This window comes from Sceloporus occidentalis, unplaced genomic scaffold, assembly GCF_023333645.1.
Source record: "Sceloporus occidentalis isolate IW3139 unplaced genomic scaffold, rSceOcc1.0.p SCAF_4, whole genome shotgun sequence".
Taxonomy (NCBI): Eukaryota; Metazoa; Chordata; class Lepidosauria; order Squamata; family Phrynosomatidae; genus Sceloporus; species Sceloporus occidentalis.
In genome coordinates this window covers 45,618,927-45,635,507 of record NW_028316984.1, presented here as the reverse complement: position 1 = coordinate 45,635,507, position 16,581 = coordinate 45,618,927, and the positions used below count along the sequence as shown (strand labels likewise).

The following is a 16,581-nucleotide window of genomic DNA, read 5'->3' as shown; positions in this document are numbered from 1 at the left end:
TAAAGCAGTAGGTTGAGCACCCTTTTCCTTTTGTGAGAAAACTGAGGCAAAATAGGTGTTGAGTAGTTCTGTATTTTCTCTGTCCACTTTTGGCGTTTCACCATCTTCTCCATGCAACAGCCCTACCATTTCCTTCTTCTTCCTTTTGCTAAGGTTGTTGTTGTTGTTAACTGCCTTTGAGTCAATCTTGACACATGACAACCCTATGGATGAGACATTTCCAAGACCCCCTATCTTCCACTGCTCTGCTTAATTCCTGCAACCCCATACCTGTGTGACTTCCTTAATAGAGTCCATCCATCTGGCATGTGGCCTTCCTCTCTTCCTACTTCTCTCTACCTTTCCCATCATTATTGTCTTTTCCAGTGAGTTCTTCCTTCTCATGAAGTGTCCAAAGTACAACAGCCTCAGTTTGGTCATCTTGGCTTCCAGGGAGGTTTCCAGCTTGATCTGCTCTAGGATCCATCTGTTTGTCTTTTTGGCTGTCCATGGGATCCTCAGCACTCTTCTCCAGCACCACATTTCAAATGAATTGATTTTCTTCCTATCATCTTTCTTAACTGTCCAGCTCTCACATCCATACATGGTAATAGGGAATATGATGGCTTGTATGATTCTAACTTTTGTGATGAGTTGCTAAGTACATACCTTAAAAAGCTTTTTTTATTATCCTTAGCCTCTCCAACAAACCTTCGCTTTAGCCTTTCTGACCTTCCCCCTCCACATGCTACCTATTTGTTTGAATTCCGCTTTGGTGATTTTCCCCCTTTTCCATTTCTTATACATCTACTGTTTAAAACTTAGCTTAGCTGAAAGTTCTTTAGTCATCCATCCTGGTTTCTTGAGACATCTCCTATTTTTCCTCCTCATTGTAACTGTTGGAAATTGTGCCTTCCAAACCTCTCTTTTGAGAAACTCCCATCCATCCTGAATTCCCTTCTTTTTTAATATCCCTGACTATGGGATCACACAGTATTTCCCTAAGTTTACTGAAATCCTCTTTCTTAAAGTCTAGAATGCATATATTTCTATTCTTGGCTTCCCCTTTCCACTGTAAAACAAGCTCCAGAAAAAATGTGATCTCTCCCACCTAAGGATCCTGCTACTTCCACCCCATTAACCAGGTCATCCCTGTTGGTTAGCATCAGATCTAAAATATCTGATCCCCTCCATTGCTTTTTCCACCATTTGAACAATGAAATTGTCTGCCAGGCAAGTGAGGAATTTGCTGGACCTTAAACTCTGCTGTTGCGTTTGACTTCCAGCCAATATCAGAATTGTTGAAGTCACCCATCACTACGGCATCTTTCCTTTCTGAGTGTGTGGCTCTAGAAAGGCATCTTTCAATTCCTCAGTTTGACTTGGGGGTTTGTAGTAGACTCCCACAATAACATCCCTGGTGTTTATTTTCCCTTTCATTTTTATCCAGATGTCCTGTACCTGGCTTCCAGGATTGAAGTCCTGGATCTCTTCACAGGTGTAAACATCCCTGACATATAGCACTCCTCCTCCTCCTTTCATGTTTGGCCTATTTCCCTTTTAAAAACTATACCTCTCTATTACTACACTCCAGTCATCAGAAGCATGTAAAGTGTGCTGCTTTACAATAGTGTTTGCTAGTGCAGTCTGAGAGTGTTTTGCTGTCCCTCCCTCATTCTCAGATGGGGAACTGAGAAGAGGATTGATGCTAGATACAGTACTTGCAATTGGTTTGTCCAAAATCACACTGTGGATTGCTTCCCCTCAGTTGCCACTCTGCAAGTCATTTGCCAGTCAAAAAGATACAAAATGCATTGTTATTCTTCCCTTTCTTTCAGGAAAACATTTTCAAATTGGATGAGTACGCTTATTAATTAATTAATTTCTAACCTACTTTTCTTCCAGTGTACAACCTGCTTTCTTTTCTCCCAGTTTTAAGCCACATAATATCTTCTACACTTTTCTCAAAAAAGTAACCAAGGAGGCCATCAGATAAGGTAGGGATTTGTGGCTCTCCCCTTTTTGAGCACTGATATAATGGATAGCTTCTTGTAACGTTTGGACTGAAACCTGGGGCTGATTTGCTATACCCATGGCATGGAAGCCACCTTTTGCCACTTTTTCATTGTCACCCAGTCATCAAAGCTATCTGCCTCTTACCTATCTAATGTGAGAAACCATCAGATTTCCCCCCACTGTGCCAGGGACTAGCACTATATTTGTCCCCACTGACTACAAGTCCCTGGAACTTCCTTGGAAAAAAAGAACCATCAGCTAAAAGTTTGCGGACAGGAAGTGGTTTACAGACTACCATGCTAATAGCCCTGATGTATATAATATCTTTTAATACCTATTTATATATTAATAAATTTATTCATTTATTGGATTTATATCTCAACTTTCTCCCAAAATGGGATTCAAGGCATTACCTAATGTTACTTTTCCCAGCATTTAAATGGTGAACCCATTTGTCAGAAAATTTGAAAAGGAGGATACAAAAAGGTGTGTGTATATAAAAAACATCATGAGAATGCACACAGATTTCTCATAAAACCTCATAAGCACTTGCCTGCATTACTCCTACTGGAGACCAGTTGGAATATTTCACTTCCTGTCCATTAACCCATTTTGCATAATCACTGCTCTGAAGACCAATCCAGACATTAGATTTATGCCCAAACAGGTTCATTGTGATGAAAGCTGGAGAAAGTAAAACAAAATTAATAAACAAAGCACCTATACAGATACACATATGCATGCATGCCCACATGCACATACAAAATCAAACAGTTCAGGAATACAGTGTTTGCTGCATTATTAAAAGCAAAAATGAAATGAAATATCTCAACTGATTGACATTTTTAAAAACTAATAATACTGAACTAATACAAAAGTGAGAAATGAAACTGTCACATGCAACCAGCTGAAAATATCAGAATGTTAGGCCCAGTGGTTTCACTGGGAAATTTTGTCTTCTTTTTCCACCCACTCACATCTTCTGCTTTTTCTTTGTAATACAATGGACATATGATCTACATGAATTTGCTCAGATTCAAGTCTCAATGAATTTACGAGTTTATTTCAATATCATAGGATTGATTATATTTCTTTGGGAGGGAGAGAAAAATCTGCTGTTCCTTTCTCTGCTTCAGTTTGGATCTCTGCTGTTCCATTCTCTTTGCTCTGGCAACATCAAACCCCCCAAATAATTTCTTTGTGAGGAATACTTGCAACTGGCAAATAATTTATGGATTGGGAGAAGGACAAAGCTGTGGACTTTGTGGGAAATCTTTAAAGGATGTAGCAAAGGTACTGACATTTGCTACATAGGTTTAGCACCAGAAATATCTAAAGCCTGCAGTGGATTCACTGCCTCACTGACAAGAAAGCCGCTATCTAGCATTATTTACTTCGGACTAACTCATTTTCCAAGAACAACATTTTTGACAACATTATTTTCTTTTCTCCACCACATCAACCTGAAAAATACATCTGGAACGAAAGTGGGACAAGGCCTCCTCAGTAGCCAGTGGAACTTCCTAGAGAGGAAGTCTGACTTGTTACCTGTTGTCCTTCTAGTTAGTAGTGAGCATCTCCTCCCACATGAGTCTACTTGAAATTTGAGCTCCTCAGAGGAGGCTGTGCTGCATGTCCCAACATCTTGTGAAGTTAGGTTGGTATACATATTTACATAATAGAGTCTTCTTTGTAGCAGCACCTCAACTGTGGATTCCCTATCCAAGTAAGTTAAGTTGGCTCCATCTTTTCTACGCTTCTGGTGGGCAGTCAAAACAGTGCTGTTTCACATGGATTTTAACATCTGAAGTTGTTCTTTTTTAAAATTGTATTTAGGATTGTTTTTAGACTGCTTTCCAAAGTCTTTAAAAGTGTATTTTAACGTGTTTTAAAATGATTTATCTTTGTATTGTTCTGATTGCTTTCATTTGTTCATTGTCTTGGGACACTTGTGGGCTAAATGTCTTAAACAAATAAAACACTTCTTTGCATCAACAGGCCTTTGGGAAGTGTTTATGGGGGAAAGGTTTCTGATAATGTACTGCACTGCCTGCATGTCTTGTTTTAATGAGTATATTGGAGCTAGCAGTTAGCCATGGAAACTTATTTGGCAGCCTTGAGTAAGTCACACTCTCTCAGCATCAGAAGAAGAGAATGTCAAAGTATCTCTGAATAAATCTTGCCAAGAAAACCCCATGATAAGTGTACCTTAGGAGGGTCTCCCATAAGTCAGAAACAAGAATAGAATTCCAAGTACAAATCAGGAGGGACCTATGATAATTTAAGTGGTATGGCACTACTATAACTGGGTAACGCACAGTTCATGGTCATTTGTACAGACCATAGCTCTAATAAACAGATGACACATTTCTTTTCTAAATTTTCATCTTATTCTGTCTAAATGTATCTTTTCCAATTAAAAATCAATGTACAGCTAGAGTGCAAGATCTTTAGTTCTAGGCAAATCCTGAGCAGTAATAATTTAGAGTTATAGTAGAGACAGCAACATTTGAATCCAGGATTTTCTTTTCTGATTGGTAATTGTGTTTAGCCTTACATGGTCAGATCAAAACTGCCTTTTTGCCATGGAAAGTTGCATAATGGGAAACTCACTCACTTTATTTAAGAATTAAAGCAATTGCACCGGAGAGGGTGTGTGTGTATCTCCCCTTTGTTCCTCAATGATGCTTATGAAATGGTCTTAACCATTACTAAACATCATTTTTGATTTTTCAAAGTGTACATATGTAGAATACATTTTCAAACTTGTATAATGGTATAAAATACAACTGTACCTTGTTCAACTTCACTTTCAATTGAAGCAAGCGAGGCCTCGTAGTGATTACAGAATGTTTGGGCAGAATACCAACTTTTCAGATGACTTGGATCCTTTGGAATCTGTAGAAGAAAGCACTATTGGCAGAAGGAAATGGTTATTTAACTGAACTCTTAGACTGAGACTTGTGATCAGAAAATGGAATAATATAATATAGTTTTCACTGGTAGATAAATTAAAATTCTTTTGTCCATGAGCCTGAAATTTAGAAGTACCAATGATGCATTGTTAAAGAAAGGTACAATCTACTTCCCTGTTGTCATATGCAAACTTATCTGTCATGATTACAGAATAATATGGCATAGATATTGCCAGGGGGTTTCCCACCAAAACAAATGCCAGCTTCAGAAGAGGAATTTTCCACAGGAAGGGGGGGGGGGGGGAAGAGTTGAATTCCTCTTCCCCAACTGCTGTGATGTTATCAGTTCTTCCATTCACCCTGGCCAATAAGATTGGCATTTTTAAAAAGCCTGGAATCAAAATTCAAACACAGATTTGTTGTTACTATATGCCTCTAGGTTGCCTCCAGCACATGGCCACCCTATCCTAGATTTTTTCAGGGGATGTTCACCATTGTTTTCCTCTAAGAATGACAGAGTGTAATTTGTCCAAAGTGACCCATTGAGTTTCCATGACTGAGTGGGGATCAGAATCCTGGTTTCCCAGAGCTACAGCCTGACACTCAGACCTGTACAACACACTAGCTCACCATGTTGGCTCTCAAAGACACATTGCACTCAATTATATAATGAATCACCTAGATGGGATTTTAGCTATATAGACAAGAGTTAGAATGAAATAAAAATACATAAGTGTAAGCAGCCAACCTCAAAGGATGCAGAACTAGCCTGGTAAAATTTCTCCGTACAACTTTCCAGTTTTGCTTCCACCAGTGTATTCACTGCTGGAATTTCCCTGAACTTCTGTCCCTTTTGTATCTCATCACTTTGCAAACTGTTTGTTTTCCAATTTATCATTTTATGGCACCAAATACAGAGCTTGGAAAAATTCCTTTTCTTTGATTTACAACTCTGAAAAAAGTAACTGGGGATATGGAGGGCTACTGCTCAAAGAAGTAACTTTTCCAAAGTTCTGCTTGCAACCTTCCTTATCACTGACAATAAAGACAGAAAAATAGAAAAAAATATTTATTATTTTATAACAGAATTCAAGATGTGGCATTAAAATTATTTTAAACATGAAACACCTTGAGTTTAATTAAAGAGTAGCATGGCCTTAATGGGCTGACCATTAAATGAATTATCTTTAAATGGAATAGGAAAAAGGTGCTCCATTTGTAATCACAGAGAGCTATCTACCATCTGAGTGGAGAATATGCAGCAAATGAAATAGATATAGTAAGATTTTGAACAGAAGGAACAAGCATGGTTATTGGGGACGTAAAAAAAATTCTTTTTTTTTCTTTTTAAAAACCTAACCAAACATGTTATTACCTTAAATCCAAAATAGAGCCACCCTTTTGGACATGTTCCCTGAGGAGTCTGTTGTTTTGGCATTTCTCTCTCAACAGTCAAAATCTTTTTACGTTTGCAAATACAAGGCAGCGATATAGTACAATTTGCAAAGCTCCAAAGTCCTAAGATATACAATTAGATAATAGTTAACAAAACTAAAATTACCATGTAAAAACAGATCTAACAAAATTGGCTGAATGTACATATCATCATAACCATAACATTATAATTATCATATTATTTTATACTGCATAATATTATTATACATTATCCATTATAATTATTAGTACATTATGCCTGTATTATATTATTATACATTATCATTTATTATTCGTATTATTATTATATATTATATCATATGTATATGTGTGCATATATCAGTGTCCAGAGACCAGTGTGTCGATGATGCCCCAGCGTATTTATCAAAATACACTCCCACAACAGTCAGTGTTAATGCAACACTAATAACTAAAAAAAGTACTGTATGTTAATATTTGTAAAATGAATATTTGTATACACTGTGTAAGAAATACAGCAAGTTTTATTTCATTTCAGCATACGCCTTCACAGTTGGAGGAATCCACTGTTTTTATTTCTAGTAGAACAGACACTACTGGCAGAATGGATATCATCTCCCTTGCCTACATACCAGTTATTCACAGCCAAAATCTGCTCCAGTAGCAACTCTCTAGTACAGATCTGGAGGCAGCAGTGCACAATGGCTGCATGGGGACAAAAAGGAAAGAGGAAGTCCCATTCCCCAAGTGTTGGCTGTGTTCTTGTGTGCCTTCAAGTCATTTCTGACTTCTGGTGACCCTCAGGCAACCCTATCATGGAGTTTCCTTAGCCAGTTTTTTCACAGGGGGGTGGCCATGGCCAACTTCTGAGGCTGAGAGAGTGTGACTTGCCAAGAGAGTGGGTTTACATGGCTGAGCTGGGATTCAAACCTGGGTCTGCAGAGTCATAGTTCCAACACTTAAACCATTACATCAAACTGGCTTTATATATAGAGAACTGTTAGTCAGAACCCTGAATGATTTATTGCAGTGAGATGGATTGCTGAGCAATTGCTTTAAAAAACAAAAAAGGATAGGTTTGGAAAAAAGAGGGTGGGTGGGTGGGATCCAAACAAAACCATATGGCACTAGAGTGTTTTTAATCTGGATGGCAAATGTAGAATCTGTGGCCGAAATTATATTTTTGCTACAGTTCTGGCAAACAGCTTCTTGCTTCCCCCTGCCATATATGGCCATGAAATACATAATTTATTATAAATTCACTTTGTATTACTATTGGGAAGAAACCTGTCAGAAATGTTTGACTTCTGTATCCACTGTACCATCCAAAAATAACTTGCTTTTCATAAATGTTTTCAATGGGACAAAAGTGAAACTAGTACTGTAATCCAGTCCAATGCATGTGTCCTCAATGGTTAGCCACATCTTCAATGGAATTTAAGTCCAGGATTTTAAAATATTTTGAAACTGAACCAGTTTTTTTTCTGGACACTCCTTTATTTATATATTCAGTACCTTATTACACAATACAACTAATCTGTCGATATTTTATTTACTTTGAAGTCCTTTTGATTTAACTGAGGTTTGCTTTTGAAGTGAACATCCCTTAACCAGCCCAAAACAATTCTATATAAGACACACTGAAAGAGGAAAATTGTTATTTTGCTAATCATAAACAACAGTTTAATCTCATATGTTAGTCAGATACCTTCACTTCCTCATCCAAGACAGTATGAGTCACATATACTGGTACTTAACATGTTAATAGCTTCACCACACTGCAGATAGGAATTTCCATACTGCAGATGGGAAAGCTGGTGTCTGTCTGGCTGTTATCCATGCAATACAAACCCCCATGCTCATTCACAGAATCACCAAATTTGGTGTGCTATCTATTGAGAGAAAAACAAAAATCACAGCAAGGTTTCAGATCCAGACTGTCAACTACTTCAGGTATTTCCTGAACCAAGCAAAATAACCACCATCACAATGGACAACAGTTGGAAAAGCTGCTAATATAAAGTAATGCAGCACATATAGGTTCCATGATCATTTGGATGTGTGTCCAGCTTATGCCTGTAGTTCCTGAACAGAAACTGATATGCACACTGATGTACAGATAACCTCTTATGGATCTTTATGATTACATAAACTTTCAACTGCTCCACTGATAACTATAGGCTCAAATCTCAGCCATGCTGTGCCAACACATAAATGTTGAGGATGAAGCATAACAAGAGTTATACTGGTGACATGGGGAAAAGAAAAGGAAAGAAATCCCACAATGCTGTGATTTCAGTAGATTCTAAGAGAATGAATCACATCAGTACTCACTGATGGAGATGCTTTGGGCTGGAAGCAAGTTGTTTTTACCAAAAGGTTTCATGAAATCATTTGAAATATGAGAAACAGAAAATATAAAATGCACCTGTTTGGGAAGAAATATAACCACATTTTTCTCCCCCAGCATACACAAGACTCTTTCCACTTTGTCCCCAGTTCTGGTATAATAGTGGTGAGCCATCTGTCCACCTGCAAAGGCATTTTGATTATTTATTTATTGCAAATTATGGGGCAAGCCTTTATCCCAAAGTTATTAACCATACCATATTATGAGGTTCGGTCCCCATTATGGATACCTCAAAAGTCTTGAGTACAAAAAAGGAAGGAAGGAAGGAAGGAAGGAAGGAAGGAAGGAAGGGTAGCAAAATCTGGAATACTGGTATACTTCAAAGCAAAGGACCAGCTCCCAGTACCGTCTTTATTTCTAAGAGTATTTCCATGAACCATGTGGATAGAAATACTTAGAAAACCAAAATGGTGAGAGACTAGGAAAAAAAGGGTAAGCTGAGCAGATCATGCTGAAGGACGATGGGGTAAGTGTAGCAAGGTAGGAAGGGGGGAAGGGAGAGATGTTAGAGAATGGGAATGGAGTGTTTGTATGCATTTTGCAGAGTTTTGTTTGCTTTTGGTATCGGCTTTGTATGTTTTAGAGTGGTGTCGATTTTGACTAGTTTGTGCTTTTGGTGTGGCGTGCGCTCTGCCTATAAATATATTGTCTGGTTGTTGCTGCTGTTTGTATTTCTTTGCATGTGGATGTGTTGGGTAGTATTTCTCTGACCACAATCAGTTTGACTTCTTTGAAATGGATACTTACATCATTTGAGTCTCAAACTCTATCCTTGCCTTGTAACCAGCTTCTTGACCAAGTTATGTGTTTGAGCCATCAGTTTGCCTCAGGCTCAGTGTGTTTAGCAGAAAATAGTGACCTCAAAACAGCAAGTTTATGTTTTGGAATTCTCACCTTTATTTGTGTGTGTGTAACAAAACATGTTTTTGGCCTTACCAGTTTGTCTTCTTGTACACACCATTTATGACTGGTCATACCCACTGTGGTAGCCATTTTGGGCAAACCTCACAAAATTCTACAGATGCTCACCAGCCACAAATATTGGTAACCTGATGCAGCACCAAACTGAAGCTAAGAGGATGTGGATCTGATCAGTGCCTGGATGGAGACCACCTTCACCCCCTGTATTCCATCCTGAGTTTAGTTGAGGAAAGGTGGGAAATGAGTAAGTGTGATGAATACTGAATTTAATTGTGTAGTTTAATCAATGAAAGGAATAAATATGAATGTAATGTCCTTTATCCAGTATGATTAATGAATAACACTCCATCAAAAGTGTTTCTCGCTTATGCACACTTTCCTGGAAACAAGCTCATCTGAATTCAGTGGAACATATTGTCTATGTAAACATAGTTGCATAATAAAAGTGTAAAATTAAGGAATAGGATCAGAGAGGTCAGTTCCACAACATTCAGTTAAGCTGTAATACACTACTGTCTACATTATTGTCAATGAAGCTGTGAAGCAATGAAATGGTGTCTATAGTACTATAATTTTCCAGAATTTAAAACAGAAGATTTTGGAAAAACGGAATTTTTTATAAAGTCAAAATCTTTTCACCAAGGCAATTACATCAAGCAACAAGGAATTGTTTCAGCACATTTTTCTGTTCAATTATTTTTCTAATCTAGAAGTTGCTTCTGTAACATCTTTCTCTTACAGAAAAAAGTGAAAATTAACAAGATGCCCAGACTGCATTCCCTATGTGCAAAACCAAAAATGCATTTGTAAGATTGGTCAGGAAAAAAACAGATGTACACTATATGACAGTACAGTCTTACCGAAACCCTCTGCTTGGTATTTTTGAATGCAATGCAATCCACCAATTTTTATTCATTTTTGAAACCTGAAAAATAATTGTTATAAATATTACGTCTTTCTTGTGTTTTGACACATGGCTGTCTTTAATCAGCATCTTTGTGACTTATCTGGGACTACGAAACATGGGCATATTGTTGTTGGACTGCAACTTTTATCATTCCTTAGCATTAGCTAGGCTGGCTTAGGCTGATGAATGTTATAGTCCAACAATATCAAGAGGGCCACACACACGCCATCCCTGTTTCAAAAAAGCAATACAGAAAACAGCACACAGAATAGTAAGACTCATGTACAGCTCAAGTGAATGCACTACCCAATACTTAACTACTTGCATGTTCCATTGAGTTCAATAAATTTATTCCCAGTAAGTACTTATAAGATGGTGGTCTGAATGTTCCATGATGGATTCCTTGTGCCATAAAATCTGAGGACTGCAGACTAGACATGCTATTCACCATAAAATAAATGAGACCTAACAGTATTGCAGCTTGCAAGACAATGGATATTCTGGCTTTTAATTTACTTTGTGTAAACTTCATACTAATCTATTTTATTCTAGTATGACATTTGTTCTATAGTTTGTTTGTTTTTTGCACAAAAACTACATGCAAGGATTTCTACTTTTAAAATGTGCAGATGATGATATATAACTGGCCCTCCTTATCCACAGAAATTTTTAACCACAGATTCAAGCATCCATGGATTGAAAATATGCAAAGAACAATATAAATTCCAAATAGCAAACTTTCAATTACCATTTTATATAAGGGACACCATTTTCTATGCCATTATATTTAATGGAACTTGAGCATCTATGGATTTCATTATCCACAGGGTGGGGCGTGGGGGTGGGTGGATCCAACCAAACCTCAATGGACATTAAGGACCCACTGTATATGGCATAGCACAATGGCAAAAACTACTCAATGTAATGAAAGCAAAACAAAGAATTGAAACTGCATTGAAATTATTTCTGTAACTTTATTGTGGGCAACATAGTTACAGGAGAACTGTCACTGGGGAAGTGAGTGGCAGAGGAATCAATGGCAAAAAATGCACTTTACAAAAAGATTTACTTTGCAATAAAATATTTTGCAATTTATATCATGTCAAATATGATCTACAAAGCACTCAGGGTGGCTAATTTAAACCTGATTTGATTTAAAGTGTGGTCCTAGAGTTTCATGTGCCTCCCCCACAGCTGTTTTCATGGTGCTCAGCCTCTCCAAACATCCTAGAACACTTTTTTACTGGACAAAAGAAAGGTGAACTTCCTCTGATGAAAATCATCAAGAGCAACAATTCTCTTTTTAAATGGAGGGTGCAGAACCCTCCTGTGCTGTTTACCATAAACCCCCTGGTATTCCATACTGAATATCCAGCCATTTATTAAAAAGCATTTTGACAGACCCTGCATCTCCAGGAAAGTCTCAGGGGCAGAAAATTGGCTCTTGGATCCAACACAGTTGCCTCAGAAACACGGCTACAAATACTTATATATTTTAATAGTACTTTTTTTTTACATAACTCCAATGCTTTTTATAAAGTGTGTGTGTGTGTGTGGGGGGGGGGAATGAACCCTGCAAATGTAGAACATTTGTAGAAATGTTACCTTTTTTATTCTGTTTTGAATAAATTTCTGTTCTTCAGAGGAATGTATTGTTGCTATATCACCATGGAGCCAGCCACAAACAAACTGAAAAGTGGCCCACTCTGAGGCACTGTCATAAAAAAGGTATTCTGCTCCTTGATAGTAAAACCACGATGGCTCTAAAAATCAAGTCAAATACAATCTGTGTGAATAGATGCATGGGAAAATAACTGTGACTAATACTATGTTGTTGCTATATACTGTATATCATAGAACAGATGCTGATAGCACATATACAACTGCTATCAGTTCTCCATGTAGATGCTAAGGATGTTACCACACCAGTTTGGGGACAATCACTATTGCACAGCTCTCCAAATGTATCATGGTGTTGCTTCAGTTTTGGTTTCAGCCTCCATAGCCCCTAACCCTTTCCCAGCATGCATTTCAGTCTGTATTTATTTATTTATTTATTTATTTTAGCACAATTGTGCAATCATGGCAAATAAATTTGTTTAAAATAAATAAATAAAATAAATTGAGAAAAAAAGAAAAGAAGAAAAACAGCCCACTTGGGAATAGGAACAGGAAGGGAAGCATAATTATGCCCACTTGCACCATGTGACTCCCTGCACATTGGAACTGTTTCAGAAAGAACTTATCACACTCTTTCAGTAGTGGAAAAACAGTGCAATTGGAAGGCATTGACAGGTTTTGCCTGTCAATGAAAAGGAGCACTCCAGCAGTAGATAGACCATACAGCAGCTACAGGACAGACATGGCAACATATAATAACGGATGGGGTCTGAACTAGAGCTCCCATCACTACTGATAGTTAACCATGTTGGTTGAAGCTTTAGGAAGTTGGAGTCCAACCAATCCAGGAGGCCACACTCGCCTATTCCTGCCTTACAACTACTGTCTATAGTGCTCCAAGGTGTTTATTTTTTCACCACAAAGCTAAGCAAAAACTGTGATAAAGGCATGATTCAGACGATGCTAAATGTATTGAAGTACCATTAATTTCAGGGGAAAATTTATTCATATGCTTGGTTGTTTCCAGGGACCTTTTGCTGGATCATGCCCTAAATATATATTAACTGGTATTAATGCTTTTGCTTTTTGGAATTGTTTTTGACATATTGAATCTTCTTGTAGATTAGGAATGGAGGATATGTGCCCCTCCCATCATCTTGCAACAATTACTGTGCTGGCTACTTCTGGTAGGAGTTGCAGTATGACAACGGTGAATGGACTTCATATTCTCCACCTTTATTGTATCTGCTCTGACATAAGTCCACATCATGAATCAACAAACTCCTGGTTCAATACTTTTCAGCACATCCCCATCCCCCCAGATACTACATCTTGGTTATATCTGGAAGTCTCCCAACCACCATGAAGCATAAAATGCTTTCCACAACATCTATTGTTTCCATTTGAACAACCTTATTTCTTTAAATTTCAAAGATATACTTCTGCAATTACATTTTCAAGGATTCCTTCTGTTATATATGAAAAGCAGGAATGTAAAATGAAGGGCTTTTTTGAAGGGGAGTTTAAAAACCCCCCGCTGGTTATCCAAGTAAAATTTGCAGACTTACTATATTCCAGCCTTTAGAAAAATGCAAACTTCCCCTCATTTTGATTACTTTGGTAATTAGTATATTACCATTCAACAGGTGCAAAACAAAGAACATTGATTTACCCCATACCATTAATATACCATTGTGGAATCTTCGTTTTCATTCCTGTAACAGAAATATTCAATTTAAAGAATACGCACAGGTTTTATACTAAACATACAGCAGCTTTAACATCTACTTAACTACAGGCTGAGTCTCCCTTATCCAAAATGCTTGGGACCAGAAGTATTTTGGTTTTCATTTATTTATTTATTTATTTATTTTTGTTGGATTTTAGAATACTTGTATTTGCATATATATACATATCTTGGAGATGGGACTCAAGTATAAACATGAAATACATTTACATTTCATATGCACCTTATACACACAGCCTCAAGGTAATTTTATACATTATTTTTCATAATTAGTGCATGAAACAAAGTTTGTGTATACCAAATCATCAGAAACCAAAAGTGTCACTATCGTAACCACCCTCCAAAAAAGTTTTGGGTTTTGGAGGACAGTCTGCTCTCTGTATTTGCAGATTTGCCATCCGCGGAGCTGAGCATCTGTGGATGGCAAACCCACCCGGGGGGAGGGGCGTGGAGGAGGAGGAGGAGGAGGAGGTTGGGAAGATGATGAGGAGGAAGGAGAAGGAAGAAGGAAAAGGAAGATGAGTGGCAGCAGTGGTGATGGAAAGGAGTAAGAGGAGGAGGAGAAAGGAGGAGGAGGTGAGGAAGAGCCAAAGGAGAAAGGAAAAGGAGTAGGAGTAGGAATGGAGACAAAGGTGGGATGAAGAGGAGGAGGAAGAAAAAGGAGCAACAGCAGCAGCAATGGGAGAGGTAACAGAAGGAGGAGGAGGCAGGGAAGAGGAGGAGGAGAGAGGAGGAAAAGCTGCGGCAACAGCAAATGAGAGTGTAAGAGGAGAAAAGGAGGAGGTGGGGAAGAGGAGGAAGAAGAGGCAGCTCCCTGCCACTGTGAGAGTGGCAAGGCAGGCTTTGGGTGGGATGGGGGTGGCAAAGTCCCATTGCCCCTAATGGTGGTACGGCTGCATAGTCATGCCACCGTTAGTACTATGGGACTTGAACATCAGCGGATTTGAGGGCCCACTGTATTTTTCATTTTGGAAAATTCTAAACTAATTAACAAAATACACCGATATTAAATTTTATAAACCTGCCAAAGCTGGTAGTTATATATAGGTTCAGTTGACACAAGTGGTATGTGTCCTGCTTTAGGATGAGACCATTTTTACTGCTCAGTCAACTGTAGTACATATGTAAACAGATCAGACCAATGGCTCAGCTAGCCTATTAATGTCTACTGACTGGCAGCAACTTTCTAGGGTTTCAGGCTGGAATTTTTACTGTCCTATGCTGCCTGATCCTGTTTTAACTGCAGAAGCAGGGTTTTGCCCCAGGGACTTTCTGGATGCAAGGGATGTATTCCACCACTGAGGTATTGTCCTCCTTCTCAGCAATCATCATTTTAGGAACTAAAAACATTACAACATATAAGTAGTATACTTCATTTTTACCTTTTCGCATTTTGCATATCCATTCACGCTCTGAACTGCAATGCAATGGTAAGACTGTTCCATTAATTTGATATGCAGCACAGTTCCTCATATTATCTTCAATATAAAGGTTCTCTAAAAAGGCAGATGCAACCTGTCACAAAACAATGCATTAGTCTCATGGATGATTCAGAGGCAAAATTAAAATATCACAACAACAACAACCCAAAAAACAAAACAAAACAGGTTTGAAGCAGATGCTTCTCCTTTGGGGCACTGATTAATTATGGCCATTGTAATGGGTATTTCTCATACTATACATATTCATATACAACTACCAAAATTCACATGTCTACCGTTATCATGTGCACAAGTGGCTAAATAAATGGGGCTGTGAGCCAAAGTTGTGTGCTGGGGCCAATGTGGAGGTGAGCAGATTCATGGCTACTGACTGGTGCCTTCTCCATCCCAAGAGGTTCAGCATCCTCCTTCAGTATAGGACTCAGGGGTGGCAGCAAAAGAGGAGTGAGATACCTGCTCACATCTGATTGCCTGCAAGGTGCAGTGGACCTGAGCGAAGACTGCACTGGGCAGTCTTCCCTCAGGTCCAGCAGAGCAGCATATATTGCCGTGCGGCTGGCCTCCTCAGGCCAGTTGTTCCTTGGCACCAGCTCACTTACCCTCCATTTTCTATGTATGCTTATACAGTAGGTTTGTCACAACTATATGAGGTGGAACATGGGATCAGATCTGGGTAGGGAGTCAGTACCCTGGAGAGGGTACAGGCAAGGGGCTCCCTTATGGGACCTAGGGAGGCGAGTGCACCAGAAATGGCTGACCCAGGTGGAGACTGGAGGCATTTCAGGCATCCCCACTCAAGTAGAGGCACTGGGGTTATCGCCTGGGGTGTCCCATTGCTCCACTTCTGTCCCCTGGTGGAAGCTGGAGGTTTGGTTTCATCAGGCAGCAGGTGGGCTGGTCCCATGCATGTGCCAATTAACTGCAGCTGTAATCAATAAATAGTTGCGGCCATTCATCGCCAAAGTTCTGTGTTGGGTCTTTCTTTGGAGTAGCATACGTGCCCCTGGACAGGCCATTACCTTCCCCCAAAAAACAACAGAAAAGAGAAAGTGAGGAAAATTAGCCTCCTAAGGGTACTCTTATGAACATAGTTTTTAAACTGCAGACATAGTGGTATATAGAGGGCCACTTAAGTCACTGAAAACCTTTATGTTCTTTTTTCTACAGAAGTTCAGGAACAATGTGTTCATGTTCATGCTAAATGGTACAAT

The 16,581-nt window shown here is 38.7% G+C and overlaps 1 protein-coding gene across 1 annotated transcript in view; it reads right to left on the bottom strand.

Annotated features, from left to right (window-relative positions):
* Positions 1 to 16,581, bottom strand: part of PLA2R1 (phospholipase A2 receptor 1) — a 75,602-nt gene that overhangs the window by 16,293 nt on the left and 42,728 nt on the right. Inside the window, exons 15-22 of the mRNA XM_089523036.1 lie at positions 15,311 to 15,443; positions 13,861 to 13,896; positions 12,167 to 12,324; positions 10,515 to 10,579; positions 8,752 to 8,855; positions 6,286 to 6,428; positions 4,791 to 4,908; positions 2,549 to 2,679 (exon numbers count right to left, since the gene is read on the bottom strand). Coding sequence (XP_089379162.1) covers positions 2,549 to 2,679; positions 4,791 to 4,908; positions 6,286 to 6,428; positions 8,752 to 8,855; positions 10,515 to 10,579; positions 12,167 to 12,324; positions 13,861 to 13,896; positions 15,311 to 15,443 — 888 coding nt within the window. The remainder of the gene's footprint in view (positions 1 to 2,548; positions 2,680 to 4,790; positions 4,909 to 6,285; positions 6,429 to 8,751; positions 8,856 to 10,514; positions 10,580 to 12,166; positions 12,325 to 13,860; positions 13,897 to 15,310; positions 15,444 to 16,581) is intronic.